The 20,555-nt window shown below is 45.8% G+C and overlaps 1 protein-coding gene and 1 pseudogene across 1 annotated transcript; one reads left to right on the plus strand and one right to left on the minus strand.

Annotated features, from left to right (window-relative positions):
• Positions 1-3,151: 3,151 nt before the first annotated feature.
• On the minus strand, positions 3,152-19,851 carry LOC117197934 (zinc finger protein 550). The gene is made up of 4 exons (XM_033411880.2): positions 19,509-19,851; positions 12,978-13,104; positions 11,820-11,915; positions 3,152-5,289 (listed from the first exon to the last, which is right to left on the minus strand). Exons 1-4 carry the CDS (start codon positions 19,533-19,535, stop codon positions 4,298-4,300), a joined length of 1,242 nt encoding a protein of 413 aa, XP_033267771.1. The 5' UTR covers positions 19,536-19,851; the 3' UTR covers positions 3,152-4,297.
• Positions 14,270-15,538, plus strand: LOC105748723 (atlastin-2-like; annotated as a pseudogene).
• Positions 19,852-20,555: the final 704 nt, after the last annotated feature.

Raw genomic sequence — 20,555 nt, forward strand, 5'->3', positions numbered from 1 at the left:
ATTGAAAAAGTTTGAAACACTTCCTGAACTTTAGTTAATGACTTGTATCTTGCCATGGCATGGGTAGTGTTTGTGAACCTAAATGCAGTGTAGTCAAAGAAGGCCCGGAAGCAACGGTTCACCTATGTCCTTGAGCACATCCAAGACACAGTTCTTGATTTCTCAATACCTTTCTCTACCAAAAAGAAAATCTCCTTAGAGAAAAGACTGATTCCTGGCAGAGAAAGGAAATTTGCAGGATGAAACTGTAATATCTTTTGTATCAGAGCTAAGTGCACAAAATGTGATGGTGACATGAAAATGGGACAAACCAGCATAAAGGAACTCCCATGGACTCAAATCTGGGAAATTTTGAGATTCAAAACAAATGACGGGCTTCCTTAGTGGTGCAGTGGTTAAGAATCCGCCTGCCAGTGCAGGGGACACAGGTTTGAGCCCTGGTCTGGGAAGATCCCACACGCCACGGAGCAGCTAAGCCTGTGTGCTACAACTACTGAGCCTGTGCTCTAGAGCCCATGAGCCACAACTACTGAGCCCATGTGCCACAATTAGAGAAAACCCACATGCAGCAACGAAGACCCAACGCAGCCAAAAAAAAAAAAAAAGGGGGCTCTGAAGAAGGCCCCGAGTGAGAAAAATGATCATTTTATATTTTTCTGTATGGCACATTTTTTTTTAAATTTCTTTTTGGCTGCATTGGGTCTTCGTTGCTGCGTGTGGGTTTTCTCTAGTTGTGGCGAGCGGGGGCTACTCTTTGTTGCGGTGTGCAGGATTCTCATTGCGGTGGTTTCTCTTGTTGTGGAGCACAGGCTCTAGGCACATGGGCTCAGTAGTTGTGGCTCTCGGGCTCTACACCACAGGCTCAGTAGCTGTGGCACATGGGCTTAGTCACTCTGCAGCGTGTGGGATCCTCCTGGACCAGGGCTTAAACCCGTGTCCCCTGCATTGGCAGGCAGATTCTTAACCACCGAACCACCAGGGAAGCCCCTGTATGGCACATTTTTTCACATTATTTCAGTTAATACTGATTATCTTGTGTAGCTTGAAAACTAGCCTCAAAGGAAAAAAAATCTCAGGACAAATTTCAAGTACTCATATCCAATGCCAGCACAAGGGAGTAAGTCCATGGTGGCAACTGTGAAACCCATACAAACACGAGACCTGCATGTATACATCTAGACTCACCTGTTAAAATCCCTGGCACTTTACTCTGTAAAAACATAAAAAACAGCTTCACACAAACATTTATAAGATCGGACAAGGAGGATCCTTCTCCTTTACCATGAATTTAACTTGGATGTGTGTTTTATTTTACTGGTTTTACCTATAATTCAACCGCTAGAAAGCTGCAGAGGGGGACTTGGAAATGTCCAGTCCTTTCCACAGGGTTAGAGAGGCTGAAACAGTGGAAAGAGGAAAGAACTAGCACTCACCTCAGAAGGCCACAGCCATACAGGATGAGCACCTTGCTGTCAGAAACAATAAAGAAAACAAACCCTCCAACAAACCACTTTCAATACATCAGCCGGTGTGACCCTTTAAAGACATGGCAGATCAAGCCATTCCTCTGCTTCAAATCCCCCAATGTCTCCCCATTTCATTCAGAGTCAAAGCCAAGACCCTAATAGTGTTATGCAGCGTTTGACTGCAGTTGGACTCCCAATTTCCTTTCTGAATTAATCTCCTACTATTCCCTCTCTTCATCACTGATTCAGCTCCATCACCTCCTTGATGTGCCTCGAATATTCCAGGTTACGTCCCAGCTGTAAAGCCCTTGAACTGGATGTTCCCTCTACATGGGGAGAACTTTCTCCAAATACCCACATAGCTAGCACCTTCTTCTCTTCCCAAGTCTTTGCATAAACGTCAGCTTTGAGAAGAGGCCCCACTTTAACCATTCTATTTAAAATTATGACGTGTTCTTATCCCCTCACAGATTGGTGTGTATCATTGAACTTACACTGCTCCATTTTTTCCCTTCAGTAACACTTATGACCTTCTAGTATTTTATACAATTTATTGTTTATTATGCTGCTTATGTAAACTCTGCAGGGCAAGATTGTTTCTTTTTTCAACCTGTTTTGTTCAGTGATGCCTTTCAAGTGCCCAGAACAGTGATTCTGGCATCTAATAAATATCGAAGTGAATGAATGAATGATTAAAAAAAAGAAAAAGAAAAAAACCCACATAGAATGGAATCAAGAGTGAGAATTGGGGGGGGGAGGGATAAATTGGGAGATTGGGATTGACATATACACACTACTATATATAAAACAGATAACCAACAACTGCCTACGGTATAGAACAGGGAACTATACTCAATATTTTGTAATAACATATAAGGGAAAATAATCTGAAAAAGAATGAGTATATGTATAACTCATATACATGAGTATATGTATATATGTATAACTGAATCACTTTGCTGTACACCTTTGCTGTACAACATTATAAATCAACTATACTCCAATAATATTTTTAAAAATAGATAAATAAAGCCTCTAAGTGACATGGATCAAGTTATCTTCCACCTTGCTAAACATCTTTTCAAAGAACCTATTGAGGGTTTCCCTGGTGGTGCAGTGGTTAAGAATCCACCTGCCAACGCAGGGGACATGGGTTTGAGCCCTAGTCCAGGAAGATCCCACATGCTGTAGAGCAACTAAGCCCGTGTGCCACAACTACTGAGCCCGCGTGCCTAGAGTCTGTGCTCCACAACAAGAAAAGCCACTGCAATGAGGAGCCTGCCCACCACAACGAAGAGTAGCCCCTGCTCACCGCAACCAGAGAAAAGCCCACACACAGCAATGAAGACCCAATGAGGTCAAAGATAAAATAAAAAAAAAATTAAAAGAAAAAAAAAAAGAACCTATTGAAGACTGAAAATGCAGCCAGTTAATAGACTCAAGTAATTACCTGTCTGCCATTAAACAAATACAACATATTTTCACTGAGGTTTGTTGAATTTGACTGAATTTCCCTAAATACTCTAAATGTTTCTATTCTGCAAACTGTGTGCATATACTAATAAACGTACTTCTTTTTAAACTAAAAAAAAAAAAAGAAGAAGAAGAAGAAAGAGTGAGAGATAGTATCAGGCATTTAAAACCAGATGAACAGGAGTTTACCTATTAAAAAAAAATTCAACGTCTTTAGGGGTGCACATTTTAATGTGGCGATCCCTATGTGGACCATTCTCTCCTTAGATATAAAATACAAGTATTGTGTGATGCTATTTTCGGTATTCTAATTTCTTACAAGTTCAAGTAGCTCATGACTCAAGCCCTCATATTTCTCACAAAGAATTATGCCAATGGCTAGAGATGTTCGGAACCAAGCCTTCCAACAAATGTTGGTGGAGCTGCCCTCAACGTCCAAGTTTCATGACACAAGACAGCAGTGAACACATAAAAACAAAGGGCTGGGGTCCTTTGCTCCCTCAAACATTGCCCCACCAAAAAACAGAACTGATGAAAAACTGCAACAGGCTTGGCAGGAAAGTCTGAAAGAGCTTACGAAAGCATTTGTTTTTTTCCGTTTATAGTCTTTGTCTCTATCCCCTCCACCTCTTTGTTATTTTTCTTTTTTCTTTATTGGTCACACCGTGGGGCTTGCGGGATCTTAGTTCCCCGACAGGGATCAAAGCCAGGTCCTCCGACAGTGAAAGCGCGGAGTCCTAACCACTGGGACTCTGCAGGGAATTCCCTTGTTAGTTTTCTTTTTAACATAATGCTGAGATGGCTTAAGTGCAAACCAAGGGGGAGCCCTGTGGCTGAATGTTGTTATAAGCGCATAACGAACCCTGAGTCTGTCTCCTCTGCGCTTCCTCACAGGGAAAGCCCAAGCTCCGTCAAGTTCCAATATGACTCTACGTGACTAGTGGTGACATGTCACAGGAGGCTTTCTCACGGCAATAATTAAGTGGTTCCTCTTCATTACACATTCTCAGGTGGCGAGGATGAGTCTTCTTTTGGCTGAGGAGCGTCCTTCTGGTTACATTCAGAACATCTTTCCCAGGTATGTTCTCTGATGTTGACAGAGGTGGACGGACCCACGGGTGGCATAGCTTCATGTGCTGAGTTTCTCCACAGAATGAATCCTCTGAACGATGAGCAGGGGCCGAAGGCTTTTGACATTTCCACTGCATTCGCCAGGCGTCTTCTCCCACATGACCACTTATGCATTTGAAAAGCAGACAAAAAACCCTCCCAGAATTCTTTACACTCAAAGGGTTCTTCCCTCCAGCATGGATCCCCTCATGAAAGACAAAAAAGGAGCAGCGGTGAAGGCCTTTTTCTCAAGTATGAACCCGCTGGTGCTGCAGGAGATGTGACCTGCGTTTGAAGGCCTTCCCACACTCGGCGCACTTGTATGGCGTCTCCCCGGTGTGGATGACAGAGTGCTGGATGAGGTACGTGCTCCGGTGAAAGGCCTTCCCGCACTGGGCACACTCGTAGGGCTTCTCCCCCGTGTGAATCCGCTGGTGCTGTAGGAGTTCTGAGCTGCACCTGAAGGCCTTCCCACACTCTGTGCAATCGTAGGGTTTCTCTCCAGTGTGGATGATGTAGTGCTGGATGAGGTGTGCTCTGTTGCTAAATGATTTCTCACATTCTTTGCATTCAAAGGGTTTTTCTCCAGTGTGGGTCCTATTGTGGCGAATAAAAGTAGAGCGGTGGGTGAAGGCCTTTCGACACTGGCCGCACTCATAGGGCTTCTCCCCAGTGTGGATCGGCTGGTGCTGCAGGAGGTATGACCTGCGTTTGAAGGCCTTCCCACACTCGGCACATTTGTATGGCGTCTCCCCGGTGTGGATGACGTAGTGCCGGGTCAGGGTTGAGCTCTGGCTGAAAGCTTTCCCACACGCATTGCATTCATAGGGCTTCATTCCAGTGTGAATCCGCTGATGTCGAACAAGGTACCACTTCCTGTTAAAACTCTTCCCGCACTGCTTGCACTTGTAGAGGTTATGAATCAGGGGGCCTTTTCCTGGTCCCTGTGGGTCACGCTCACAGAGAACATCTCCCTGAGAGACTCTCTCCTGGAACGCCCTGGAGTGCACACCATCATCCGCCTCCAAACCATCATCTTCAAGGCTCGTTTTCCCAGGATGGGTTTCCTTGCGGGAGTCTGTCTCTGGCCTCAGCTGACCTTTCTGGACTTCCAAAAGCCCTTCTGGATCCATGGCTTGCCTCGACCTGCAGTCCCTTGAAGATCCCAGAGTCAGGCTTCCCTGGAGCAAGACTCCTTCAGACAAAACCAGCTCTCTGGTCTGACGTTTTGCTCTGTCATCTGGAAAGAATCCAATACACAAAGGGGGACTTTCGGTGATGCAACACAGAAGAAACAGAAGCAACACTTCAGTGAACAAATGAGGATGAAATCAGCACCTCTGATATCTGCTATGTTTTAACGTCAGTGTATCCTAGATTTCCAGTTACTTTCTATGACCCTTGTACCCTAACACCATTAAAGGGAAAATCTGGCAGGAGGCCGGACCGGGAGACAGAGGATCTGGAGTAGGGGAGGGAGGACAGTTTCAATAATACTGTCTGGAGAGCATCTGCCTCAAGGATTGATGTCTTGGTTCTGTGAGAGTGTAGGGAAGTGGCACCTAGCAAGACTGGGAAGAAAAGGTCATCTTCCCTGGGAGGTGTCCCATGAGCTGGGTCCTAATGCAGACATAAGAGTTGCCAGAAAGAAAGAAGGATGGGGTACTGGGTAGAAACGGAAGGAATAAGCGTGGGTAGATCCACCTTTGGAGAGTGTTTAAGAGTTATAAGAAGAAAAGGTACTATAAATCAGCCATAAACAAGAAGGAAATCATGCCATTTGCAGCAACCTGGATGGACCTGGAGATTATCATACGAAGTGAAGTGAGTCAGAGAAAGACAAATATCATAGGATATCACTTATATGTGGAATCTAAAAACAATGATACAAATGAACTTATTTACAAAACAGAAACAGACTCACAGACATAGAAAACAAACTCATGGTTACTAAAGGGGAAAGGCTGGGGGGAGGGAAAGATAAATTAGGAGTTTGGGTTTAGCAGATACACACTACTATATATAAAGTAAACAACAAGCACCTACTGTATAGCACAAGGAACTATACTCAATACCTTGTAATAACCTATAAGGCAAAAGGATCTGAAAATGAATGGATATATGTATATGTATAACTGAATCACTTTACTATACACCTGAAACACAACATTGTAAATCAACTATATTTCAATTAAAAAAGAAAAAATTGCCTAGAAAATGGCCTGGGATGTAATAAGTGCTATATAAGTGGCTGATAAATAAAACACTGAAAATACTGTTTGAATTAAAAAAAAAACAAAGAGGTACTTCACTGGTGGTCCAGTGGTTAGGACTCCATGCTTCCACTACAGGGGTCCTGGGTTTGATCTCTGGTCAGGGAACTAAGATCCCACAAGCCACACAGCGCAGCAAAAAAAGAGAGTTACAAGAAGAAAGTGGCACCAGAATCCTGGTGAAGGCAAGCCTGAAGGGGCGGTTACAGGAAGAAGAGAATAAAAATCTCAGAAGAAAAGAGGTAGTGGGACACACAAACTCAAACGGTATGAAAGACGAGTTTCTGCTTTGTTGAGAAGCATTAGAGTGGTGTTAGCAGGGAGAGCTCTGGAGTCACAATGCCTCAGTTTGAGGAGCGGCTTGTGGGATCTTAGTTCCCTGATGAGGGATCAAACCTGTGCCCCCTGAAGTGGAGGGGCACAGCCCTAACCACTAGACCGTCAGGGAAGTCCCTCTTTTCTTCTTTTATTTTCCTTTAAATTTATGTATTTTATTTATTTATTTTTGCTTGCATTGGGTCTTCGTTGCTGTACATGGTCTTTCTCTAGTTGCGGCAAGCGGGGGTTATTCTTCGTTGTGTTGCGCGGGCTTCTCATTGCGGTGGCTTCTCTTGTTGCGGAGCATGGGCTCTAGGCGTGCGGGCTTCAGTAGTTGTGGCATGCAGGCTCTAGAGCGCAGGCTCAGTAGTTGCTCTGCAGCATGTGGGATCTTCCCGGACCAGGGCTCAAACCCGTGTCCCCTGCATTGGCAGACAGATTCTTAACCACTGAGCCACCAGGGAAACCCCCTCCTTTCTTCTTTATGTCATAATTTCCTCACCTAAGAGACTAGAGGACTCTCAGTTTCTCCGGGTGTCATGAGGGTTAAATGAGAAAATGCCTGTAAAGCTCTCAGCACATTTCTTGACGCAGTGCGAGTATGTATGGTGGTTAATTTTATATGTCAACTTGGCTTGGCTACTGTGCTGAGCTCTTTGGTCAAACACCATCTGGAGGTTGCTGTGAGGTACTTTTTAGATATGACTGACACTGGAATCATCAAACTTTGAGAAAGGCAAGTTACCCTTCTTAATGTGGGTGGGCCTCATCCGATCAATCAATGTCCTTGGGACTTCCCTGGTGGCGCAGGGTTTAAGAATCCACCTGCCAATTCAAGGAATACAGGTCCGAGCCCTGGTCTGGGAGGATACCACAAGCTGTGGTGCAACTAAGCCTGTGCACCACAACTACTGAGCCTGGGTTCTAGAACCCATGAGCCACAACTACTGAGCCCACGTGATGCAACTACTGAAGCCCGTGCACCTAGAGCCCGTGCTGCACAACAAGAGAAGCCACCAAAATGAGAATCCCATGCACTGCAATGAAGAGTAGCCCCCGCTCACCACAACTAGAGAAAGCCCACATGGAGCAACGAAGACCCAACGCAGCCATAAAAATAAATAAATAAATAAACTTAAAAAAAAAAATCAATGTCCTTAAGGGAAAAGGCTGAGATGCCCTGGGAGGGAAAGGATTCTGCCTCCAGATCCAGGACTGCAAGCATCTACTCTTCCAGCTTACTGGACTGCCCCGAAGATTTTGAAATCACTTAACCCTCACAATCACATGAAGCCTAATCAATAGAATAAAACTCTGATTTATCTCCTTTTGGGTCTGATTCTCTGAAGAAGTCTAATGTTATTATTCTCGTTGTACTGGGCAGTTAGGATGACAGAAATGCCATTAGCAAGAACAAGCCATCTTATTCTACAGGCCAAAGAGAGTGGTCTCACTAGAAACCAAACCTACGGACACCCAGCATCTAGAACTAAGACAATAAATTTCTGTTGTTTGAGGCACGCCCCCTCACCCAAAAGGAAAAGAAAAAGAAAACCTATCCACAGTAATAGAGTGTAAACACTGGGTAACACTGTAGGACAAGCTATTGACAAGGATGAAGCACCAGGAACCTGCAACAGAACTGGAAATAGTCTAAATTTTGGGTGAGGTGGAGGATACCTCAGTTTATACATATGTGAAAAGTAAAGATGATTTCCCACTCTTGGGCATATATCCAGACAAAACTCTAATTCAAAAAGCTATATGCACCCCTATGTTCACAGCAGCACTATTTACAATAGCCAAGACATGGAAATACCCTAAATGTCCATTGACAGAGGAATGGATAAAGAAGATGTGGTACATACATACAATGGAATATTACTCAGCCATGAAAAAGAATGAAATAATGCCATTTGCAGCAACGTGGATGGATCTAGAGATTGTCATGCTAAGCAAAGTAACTCAGAGAAAGACAAATACCATATAATATCACTTATATGTGGAATCTAAAAAAAAATGACACAATGACACAAATGAACTTACCTACAAAACAGAAACTGACTCACAGGTATAGAGAGCAGTCTTGTGGTTGCCAAGGGGGTTGGTGGAGAGAGATGGATTGGGAGTTTGGGATTAGCAGATGCAAACAATTACATATAGGATGGATAAACAAGGTCCCATTTTATAGCACAGGGAACTATATTCAATATCCTGTGATAAACCATAATGGAAAAGAATGTATACATATGTATAACTGAATCACTTTGCTGTACAGCAGAAATTAACACAATATTCTAAATCAACAATACTGCAATAAAAATTTTTTAAAAATTGAAAAAAGAAAACGTGAAGCTGAACCTGAAGGATTGATATGTATCACTGTATAATTCCGATATAAAAAAATTAAGTAGATTTTAAAAACAAAAGGTATGGAAGTCAAATATATAGAGTCAATCCTTGAATAACACGGGTCTAAAACCCATAGGTCCACTTATACACGATTTCAGCCCTTTGTATCTGTGAGTTCTGCATCCATGAAATCAACCGACCATGGATCAAAATACTACATAATCTGCAGTTGACTGAATCTGAAGATATGGAACTGTGCATATGGAGGGGGACGGCCCACCATAAGGGACCTTAGCATCCACGGATGTTGGTATCTGCGGGAGCACTGGAACCCATCCCCCACATACACCACAGGACAACTGTCCATCATTTCCAAAATGAGACAACTCTTTCAAGAGTTGTGGGCTTCCCTGGTGGCGCAGTGGTTAAGAATCCGCCTGCCAATGCAGGGGACACGGGTTCGATCCGTGGTCTGGGAAGATCCCACATGCCATGGAGCAACTAACCCCATGCGCCACAACTACTGAGCCTGTGCTGTAGAGCCCGTGAGCCGCAACTACTGAGCCTGCGTGCCTCAACTACTGAATCCCATGAGCCTAGAACCTGTGCTCCACGAGAGAAGCCACCGCAATGAGAAGCCCACGCACTGCAACGAAGAGTAGCCCCCGCTTGCCACAACTAGAAAAAGCTCACGTGCAGCAATGAAGACCCAACAGATCCAGAAATAAATAAATAAAATAAATAAATTTATTAAAAAAAAAAAGATGACGAGAGGGACTTCCCTGGTGGCGCAGTGGTTAAGAATCCGCCTGCCAAAGCAGGGGACATGGGTTCGATCCCTGGTCACGGAAAATCCCACATGCCGCAGAGCAAGTAAGCCCGTGTGCCACAACTACTGAGTCTGCACTCTAGAGCCCACGAGCCCATGTGCTGCAACTACTGAAGATCGTGCACCTAGAGCCCGTGCTCCGCCACAGCAAATGAGAAGCCCACACACCGCAACGAAGAGTAGCCCCCGCTCGCTGCAACTAGAGAAAGCCTGCGCGCAGCAGTGAAGACCCAATACAGCCAAAAATAAATAAAATAAAATAAAATACATTTATATATATATAAAAAGATGACGAGAGCTTGAATTAGGGTGCTGGTGATGGACTCAGGACACACGGATAATCTCAAACGGGCAGGCCTGGGGATGGACAGATGTTGGTTTGATGGAGAGAGAGGCTGGCTGAGGTGTTGCTAATCTTCAAATCAGCTTAGATGGCAGGACGTTCTCAGAACAAGGCACGGGATAGGAGTGGGCAGGATCCCGGGGGTCTTCTAAGGCATGACAAGCTTGAGAGGTCTCTGAGACACGAAAGTGGAGATCTGGGAATAAGGAAATGGGGGCGGGGTGGCATGTGGAACAGAGCATCGGTAGTGGAGTTGGCCAAAGACACTTACAGGCGGGCTGAGAAGACTGAAGGACCGATAGAGAGTAGAGACCGTGACTCACTGTGGATTATTCAAGCTACAGTCAGCAGCAGAGATGTGGGGCTGAAAACCCCAAACATCTGCTTGGTGTTCTTAAGGGCAAGAGGGGCAGGAAGGTACAGTGCAAGGGGCTGCTTCTGAGTGTCTTGTGGACAAACAGGAGGATGGATAAATGGATGGAGAAGGTGGGAAAGAGTTCCATAGAGAGTATAGCATAGATCATAACTTCAAGGGGAAGAAAGGCCCCTTTTCCTCTGAGTCTAGAAGTCCAGGAAAAATGCGTGATACCACCATTCACTTTGATTAATACAATTACATGGATACGGTAAGAACTGACCTTAGTCGACCCTCTCTATAGACCAGGCACTGTACTAAGCAGTTTTCTGCATTATCTCATTATACCTTCAAACAACCCACTCACATACACACTAGCCTCGCTCTGACTTCCTGAGAGCAGGATGAGTAGAGTAGACAGAGGTCATACAAACCAAGGCCACTGGCTCTTCTCCTTCAACCCAGAGCAAAACCACACTCTCCAGTCCTGAGCATCCAGCTGTGGCCAAATGCCTAGTCCTTGCCTGTGAGATACAGGGGAGTAAAGTATGTGTGCATCTGGGTGTGACCTGGCCCCTATCCCTTGCTGTTTCCCCTCCACCAGCTGGATTATGCTGGACCAACCTTAGAGCTATACGTTGACGTCAGAAGGTGCCTGGATCTCTAGATGCAACTAGAGATTATCATACTAAGTGAAGTAAGTCAGAAAGAGAAAGACAAATACCATATGATGTCACTTATATGTGGAATCTAAAATATGACACAAATGAACCTACTTATGAAAGAGAAACAGACTCACAGACATAGAGAACAGACTTGCGTTTGTCAAGGAGAAGGGTGGGTGGGGAGGGAAGGAGTGGGAATTTTGGATTAGCAAATGCAAACTATTATATATAGGATGAATAAACAACAAGGTCCTACTGTATAGCGCAGGGAACTATATTCAATATCCTGTTATAAACCATAATGGAAAAGGATATAAAAAAGGAATTATATATGTGTATAACTGAGTCATTTTGCTGTATGGCAGAAATTAGCACGACAGTGTAAGTCAACTGTACTTCAATAAAAAAAAAAAAGAGAGAAAATAAAAATTAAAAAAAAAAAAAAAAGGAAGGTGCCTGGGTCTCTAAATAATGGTGTGGTCCCAAGCTGGCCAGCTGATGCACACTATACTTTGATGTGAGAGAAACCACCAGACCCCACAAAGGGGGTTTCACATAGCAGCTCAGAGGCACTGGTCCCCATGCATTCTCAAGGTTGCTGTGAACCCACTTGCCCAACAGCTATTGGCTCCTACCTGGGCACATGCTATGTGGGAGGCCTCTCCTTCCCATCCACAGCTCCTGCCCATGTTCCAGCAAGTGGATCAACTCTGGTTTGGGAACTGGATGCCCTGTGGATGGAGAAAAAAACAGGACGCAGGTGTTTTGATGAGAAGAATGAAACCCTTCCAGCCTATCTGGGACTTCATTACAGGAACAAGACCACGAATGTAGCGGCTCCCAAAGTAAAGAAAATGTTGATCTGTGACTGGGAATCCAACGGCACAAACACCACTCCTGGGCTGCAACTGCTATAGAGGGTGGTGCTGTCTGTCTACACAACACCACTTCCCTTAAACTTCATCAGTGGAAGCCAGCCCCATGCAGGGTCATGCCACTTTCACACACAGCCACGGGACCCTGGGAATACTCCAATAAAAAACAAAAAAACCTACAACGCTGAAGTCAAAATAATGGCATTAAGGTCCTAGCAAGTTCACGTAGAAGGCTCAGGGCTGTGAGCTAGAGGCTGGTCCCTCTGTTGAACAGAAAAATTAACCACAAAGGGGGCCATGGAATACTCACTCACACTGATCTGAGACTTTCTCTTGACAACAATCAGCGTGCCAGACAGAGAAGGTAAAAGGACTGGCTTTTGCAGGGTGTCCACCTGTGGCATTCCATGACATTCCTGTGCACCTTCTAAAATGATCTCCTGCCCAGGGGAGGATCACGGCCCAGGCCTCAGAAAGCATGTGATGATGATGTAGACACGAGGGGCCTTTGAACCAAGATTGTGCTGTTTAGGAAGATCCCTGGGTGGCACTGATGACAAATGCCATGTAGGGGTCTCCCTCACTCACCCACTCGTCTGAGAACAGCCCTGCTAACTGGCTGTGGTGATACCTGACATCACCAGGCTGGGTCAGTCAGCTTCCCTCCTGTGGAATCTGCAACAAGGACCTCAAACTGAGGCCCGAAGGTGCTGGGCACTGGGATGGGGCTGGTGTTCATAAGGACATTGTTTCTATCCCACCGATCACTGCTACAGACACAGGGAGACCAGGCAGGAGGAGAATCGACCAGAAAAATGCAGGGCCTGTGGGGAGGAGGAAAGGTGACTCCTGTGACCTTGATCAGCCTGGAAACAAGGCGGGTGGGGTCCCCCACATGTGTGAGAGCTAAGCACTTACCCAGTGAGACCAGGAGCCCACAGATCTCCAGCATCACCTCTTGGTACAGGGTCCTCTGATCCAGGTCAAGTTGTCCCCACTCCTCCCGGGTAAAGGTCACGGCCACATCCTTGAAGGTCACCAACACCTGGACAGTCAAATAGGTAGTGGTGTTGGGCTTTTGCACTTGGATAGGATCAACCCTGTCACACTGTTGCCGGTGAAGATGCAGAGAGATGCAGGCCTGAACCACTGAGGCCTGCTGATCGCCGAGTTCTGTGTTGGGCTCAAGGGGGAGGTGGAAGCAGTCTCTGGATATAATGCAACTGTGGCTGAGAGAAAAGCCTCCTGTGAAGGAAGCCACTAGAGATGACACAGACAATGGTTTTCCATGAGGACTGGGGGCAGATGGTACGTGCTCTGGGAAAAATGTTCATGATGATAATTCCAACAATGGTAACAGCAAAGTGACAGGTGCTGAGCCTCCCTGGTCCTCACGGTGCACCTGCCCCAGGCTGCGGTCTTCACACACTGCGGTAAAGTGACTAGAGATCCCTCGCTCTGGAGCCAGATTTCTGGGGTTTGAATGAAGACTCTTAAATCTGACACTCGGGACTTCCCTGGTGGTGCACTGGTTAAGAATCTGCCTGCCAATGCAGGAGACACGGGTTTGAGCCCTGGTCAGGGAACATCCCACATGCCACGGAGCAACTAAGCCCGAGTGCCACAACTACTGAGCCTGTGCTCTAGAGCCCGTGAGCCACAATTACTGAGCCCGCATGCCACAACTACTGAAGCCCATGTGCTCTAGGGTCCGTGCTCCGCAACAAAGAGAAGCCACCGCAATGAGAAGCCCACGCACCGCAATGAAGAGTAGCTCCTGCTTGCCACAACTAGAGAAAGCCCGCGCGCAGCAACAAAGACCCAACACAGCCAAAAATAAATAAATATTTTTATATATATAAAAAAAATCTGACACTTGCTGGCAGTGTGATCATGGGGAGGATGACATCCCATCATTTCTCCAAGCATCAATTTCCACATCAATACAACAATCACTCCCACTATGCCAATTCTTAGAACTAAAGAGAAAATGTTCCCACACCAGATGCTGTGGAGTGCCTGGCCCAGTTAAGTGTTCAGTGTATTTTGTGACTTTCACTAATCCACAGCCCACAAGGTAAATGCCATCGTTACCACCATGTCACAGCCAGACGCCTGAGGCTCAAGCAGCTCTAGAAAATCAACCACAACCTCAAATTTAAGGAAAAGTGGGGGAATTCCCTGGTGGTTCAGTGGTTAGGACTCCACGCTTTCACTGCTGAGGCCCTAAGCTCAATAGTTGGTCAGGGAACTAAAATCCTACAAGCGATGTTGCGTGGCAAAAAAAAAAAAAAAAAAGGGTGGGGGCGGTGGCGAAGCAGTGCGGAGGCAGCAGCTGCACGAGGGGCTGCGGCGTCAGAGCCGAACCAGCAACCCAAACACCTGGGTTAACCACGTCTCGTCCACAACCCTCCTAGGTGAGAATTATGAAGATGACGACCTAGTAAACTCTGATGAGGTTATGAAGAAACCATTTCCAGTACAGATTGTTCTTGCACATGAAGATGACCATAATTTTGAGCTTGATGAAGAAGTTTTGGAGCAGATATTGCTACAGGAGCACATAAGAGATCTTCACATAGTAGTGGTATCCGTGACAGGAGCTTTTCGTAAAGGGAAATCATTTTTACTGGACTTCATGCTTAGATGTATGTATAACAAGGATTCTCAAAGCTGGATTGGTGGAAACAATGAAGCACTGACTGGCTTTACATGGCGAGTTTGTTGCGAAAGAGAAACAACAGGCATATGTCTGGAATGAACAAAAGTGGCTGTGCTGCTAATGGATACCCAAGGTGCTTTTGATAGCCAGTCAACTATCAGAGATTGTGCAACAGTGTTTGCTCTGAGTACTATGACTGGCTCTCTCCAGGTATATAATTTGTCTCAAAATATTCAAGAAGATGATCTTCAACACTTGCAATTATTTACAGAATATGGCAGACTTGCAATGAAAGAAATCTACCAGAAATCATTTCAGACACTAATGTTTTTGATTCGAAACTAGAATTATCCTTATGAACATTCATATGGTTTGGAAAGTAGAAAACAATTCCTTGAAAAGAGATTGCAGGTAAAACAAAATCAACCTGAAGAGCTACAGAATGTAAGGAAGCACATTCACAATTGTTTCTCAAATCTTGGTTGCTTCCTTTTGCCACATCCTAGTCTTAAAGTTGCAACTAATCCTAGTTTTTTTGTGGCCTCTCCCGTTGAGGAGCACGGGTTCTGGACGCGCAGGCTCAGCGGCCATGGTTCACGGGCCTAGCCACTCCGCGGCATGTGGGATCTTCCCGGACAGGGACACGAACCCATGTCCCCTGCATCGGCAGGCAGACTCTCAACCACTGCACCACCAGGGAAGCCCATCCTAGTTTTGATGGGAGATTGAAAGATATTGATGAAGAGTTTAAACGAGAGCTTTGAAATCTGGTTCCAGAGCTACTTGCCCCAGAAAATTTGGTAGCAAAAGAGATAAGAGATGAAAGTCATTTGTAGAGATCTTGTAGAATACTTTAAGGCTTATATTAAAATTTATGTAAAAAGTCCATGCTTCAGGCAACAGCTGAAGCTAATAATTTTGCTGCAGTAGCAGGAGCAAGAGAGAAAGTATGGAGCAGGTAGGCAGTGGGGACAAGCCTTACATTGCACCTTCAGATCTGGAAGCGAAAACACCTGGATCTCAAGGAAGTGGCAATTAAACAGTTTCGTTCAGTAAAAAAAATGGGTGGAGATGAATTCTACTGTCGTTATCAGGACCAGCTTGAGGCTGAAATAGAAGAAACCTATGCAAATTTTATAAAGAAACCTATGCAAATTTTATAAAGCACAATGATGGCAAAAATATCTTCTATGCTGCTCATACGCTTGCCACACTGTTTGCAGTCATGTTTGCTATGTATATAATCTCAGGACTGACTGGTTTTGTTGGCCCAAACTCTATAGCCGTCTGTGTAACCTTGTCATGGGGTTAGCACTGACGCCTCTTTGTACTTGGGCATATGTTACATACTCTGGGGAGTTCACAGAAATTTGAACAATGATTGATCAGATTGCTGAAACACTATGGGAACAGGTATTGAAGCCCCTGGGTGATAATTCGACAGAGGAAAACATAAGGCAGTCTGTAACAAACTCTATCAAAGCAAGCCTGACTGTCCAGCTGTCTCATCATGCCAGATTAAAGACTGACAGTTCATCTCCTCATGGACTCCACTCTTTCTTCTTTTCATGCTAGCTGTACAATGAGAACTCAAATAAAAATAAACCAAAGTTTACAATCAACTGTAGAAGTAGTTTAGTACAACTGGCTTCACAGATGGCTGCCACAGAGTTGAAATTGTTGGTTTTAAGCATTCTATTTATGGCTCCTAAGACATGAAGACTAACTGTGCATTAGTTTTCATGCACACTTGTGCCATGTTTAATTCTTTTTTTTCCCTTTTTACTTAATCTAATGTTAGTGAAATCTGTCTTATGTAAAGGATATTTCAGGGAAATATTTTAAGAAATCTATTTGGAGTCTCTTTAACACAGTGTCCCATTGAAATTTTCATTTTTAGAGGTTATGAATCACTGTATCAAGAATCAGATTGCAATGACAATGAAGCCTTTATTGAGCCACGACATTAAAAGTACATATTGCTTTACTGCCTTCAATACCAGTATTACATAAATGCATATATCAGGAACTTCACAGAAATTACATGATAACTCTTGTAGCTAAGAAAATGACTCTGAGGTGTACATTTGTCTTGCCTTTGAAAATTTATAAACCTGTCCAAAAAGGAGATGCATATCTGGGAAACTGAACTGTCTTTATGCAGTTTAGCCTTTGTGTACATAAAATATGCCATTAATTTTATTGGGGGAGAAATTCCAACCAAAAATGTTGCCTACAGCTCTGAGTTAAGAGTATCTATACAGTGTGCAGCTTTTATTTTCTAAAATCGCAGATAGGGCATGTATATGAATTATAAATATATAAACATGATTTTGTATTAAAAGTTTTGTAGTTTATGACAAAATCTAGTTCTGTGGTAAGCTAATGAGTACAGTCACTGTGAAGGAATGTTTGTGGCTCATGTCAGTGTGTGAATGCAGACACAATTTGAAGTTTTTGATATATTTGTGATATTTATCTTCTTGAGCACTGCAATCTCACCCCCCCACCCCCCAAGGGAATTCAATGGGAATGTTTATCGTGACTTTGTCCTCTGTAACATTTTAAAGTTCTTTCCTGTAATTTATTTTCAGTACATAATTAAAATTTTGTTTATATATATATATATATATATATATATATATATATATATAAAGGAACAGAAGTGGGAATTGAACATCCAGCCAGAAAAAGATGGAACAGAGTTGCCAGAAGATGGGCAGGTGGGAGCAAGTTGTACCTTAGCTAGAATTAAAACAGCTAGGAAAAGTCTGTCCTAAGAGGTGACAGTGATGCACAGGAAGGGTGGGGAGAGATAGCCCTGCAGAGATCTGGGAACAGGGCCCCAGATGAAGGAAAATGCAAGGGGAAAATCTGCAAATTGGGCAGGAATTTTGCAAGTTCAGGACCTCCTGGCTGACTGCGGTGAGTAAGAGAAGAAGGGGAGAGGAAGAAGCATGGAGGAAGTCATGGGGCAGATCCAGTACAGGCCTGTGGGCCACAGTGCAGGAGGTTGTACTTATTATAAGTGTGATGGGAACACCTGAGTGGCAGACCCATTCATTCATTTAACCATTTATTGAGTGCCCTTTACAAGCCCAGGCTGTTCTAGGTCTTGGCAGAGAGCAGAAACAGGCGCTCATGGTCCAGGGCTGGAAAGAGATGCTAAACAAGTAACGATATAAATGAGCAAGACAATGTCAGAGGGACGCAAAGATTCCAAAGTCAAGAAAATAGAGTTTCCCTGGTGGTTCAGTGGTTAAGAATCTGCCTGCCAATGCAGGGGACAGGGGTTTGAGCCCTGGTCCAGGAAGATCCCAAGTGCCGCGCGGAGAACTAAGCCCATGCACCACAACTACTGAGCCTGCACTCTAGAGGCCGTGTGCCACAACTACTGAGTCTGTGAGCCACAAGTACTGAAGCCCGTGCACCTACAGCCTGTGCTCCACAACAAGAGAAGCCACCGTAATGAGAAGCCCGCACAACCCAAGGAAGAGTAGCCTCCGCTGGCCACAACTAGAGAGCCTGCCTGCAGCAACGAAGACCCAACACAGTTAAAAATAAAACAAATAAATTTTAAAAAGAAAGAAAAAAAGAAAAAGTGGAGCGAGAAGACAAGAGGTCACGGTCTGCTTTCGACAGGGCACCAGGGAAAGCCTGTGGCAGGATAGCACACTGGAGTGAGTCTGAAATAAAGTGAGGAAGGAGCCAAGTGAATGGGAAGTTAACAAATAAGACAAGTCCTGACAGCGATCAGGACTATGATGAGGGTACTCAGGGTCACGGCTATGGAATTACCCAGGACCTCTTGTGTTTTCATGTCCAAACGGACACCACACTCCTGCATACTATCACCACTTACCATATGTAACTGAGGCTCAAATAGGAAAACAGATTCAGTGGGAAGCCAGTTCGACTGGCTGTAAACTGAAAGACAAATTCCTTGGCCTTCTGGGCGCCCTGCCTGTCCTAACACCCTTTCTGTCCTAGCAGGGCTGCAATCCCCAAGCTGCTGCAGGCTACTCCTGCCTCTTCCTCACCCCAGCCCTTATCTTTGTAGAGGTTACACAGCTGGGAACCCAAGGGTCAGATTCCCCCAGGGATGAGCCTCTAAGATCAACAAAGGCTAAAGAGACACCTCCGTGGAAAGAGAGCCAGAGTGATGCTCCCTGCACCGTGCTGTACTCGGGGGGATACACGTCACCTATGTGGTTTTTCTAGTTCCCTCAACCTAGTTGGAGGAACTTTAGCATAAAAGCCAAGGACAGGGACGTCCCTGGCGGTCCAGTGGTTAAGACTCCGCGCTCCCAATGCAGGGAGCACGGGTTCCATCCCTGGTCGGGGAACTAGGATCCCGCATGCCTCACCACGCAGCCAAGAAAAACAAAACAAAACATAACCAAGAACAGCAGGGAAAGCTGCTCAAAGTCCTAGACTCGGGAAGAGGCGGGGCCGCAACACACAGAAAGGTCTCCGGACTGCGCGGCCTGCGCTCCTCCCTGCGGGTCCTTCCACGCCACCGGTATGGGGTCAGGGGGATTCGAGAAACCACATCTCTCCCTACCACACAGCCTCCCACTGACTGACAGAAATGGGACCCTCCGTGTGAAGCCCCTAACCTGGATTTCCACCCGAAGCACAAGCGACCCCATCCCGAGGCTCCGACAAACAATGCCCTGGGGAGGACAAGGTGACGACTCACAGGACACCACCATCCTGCAAAGCAGCGCGCCTCGGCCACGTGGGTGGGGTCCGAGCGGGCGTGGCCTGGCGCGCCGTCCACTCACCTGCGCCGGGGTCACCAGCGCCGCCATCGCACCGCGGGGAGCGTAGGACCACGTGAGGGCGCCAGAGACCGGCGGGTCCAGCGGACTTAGCTGACCCTCCCCCAGGTCGTACAAAGGCGCAGGTGGGCCCTCCAGGCTGTCCTCCCCGCTTCGTCCCGACGACCCGGGTAGAAGTCAGCTAAGATAGAGACACAACTGCTCCATCACGAACAAACGGCCTCCCTGGCGACACAGGAAGTCCCGCCCCTGACAACACGAGCCACTAACGCCCGTTTTCTGTGACGTCATCAGAGCGGCGCTCACAGCCATCCCGCGGAGCATAGTCTTCAGGGTAATGTAGTTCTTGTCCAGCATCCGCTCGGGAATGGGAGTCTGCTCCTTGGAGCCAGTGTCCCAGAGGCGGGAGACTGGAGCTGGCAAAGGGCCTACAGAGGCTCCAACGAAGGAGGCGAGGCATTGGATGTTTCTAAAGGGGACACACCCAGTTTCCCTGTTGTGTTTCCTTTATCTTGTCATTTAAGATGCACCTAACTGAGCGAGTGGACATACTATATGGTAAACTTTTTAAACTTCGTATTCTGCTGCCTCCCATCGCCACAGTCTGTGAGCACCCTGCCCAGATGACTGAGTACACCAGAGTGATGAGGCTGTGGCACCTGACACAAGCTCCCCTTGTCCTCCCTTGTGACCTAGTGACATTACAAGGCACCAATGAAATTCCCTCATGACATCTGCCTGTGTACTCCCCGCCCCCCGCTGCCCGACCTTGTCTTGGGGGCCTCTCTCTCTCTGTCTGGGCTCTCCTCCTGATTGGTTGAGCCTGCTCCGAGGATATCATTATATCACGCAGATACAAAGTACCTACAGTCATAGATGTGAACTAATAAACTTTATCTTGCTACTGTTCAAATACATGCAGACTGAAGTTTCACAGTTCTGTGCGTTTCAGCGTGTTTGCTCAGGGTCTAGAGAGAACTGACTTCACACGTGGCCATTACTAGGATGTTGCAGAAGAAGAGGTTGGGTGTCCCTTAAACAGGTGGACAA

This window comes from Orcinus orca, chromosome 20, assembly GCF_937001465.1.
Source record: "Orcinus orca chromosome 20, mOrcOrc1.1, whole genome shotgun sequence".
Classification (NCBI taxonomy): Eukaryota; Metazoa; Chordata; class Mammalia; order Artiodactyla; family Delphinidae; genus Orcinus; species Orcinus orca.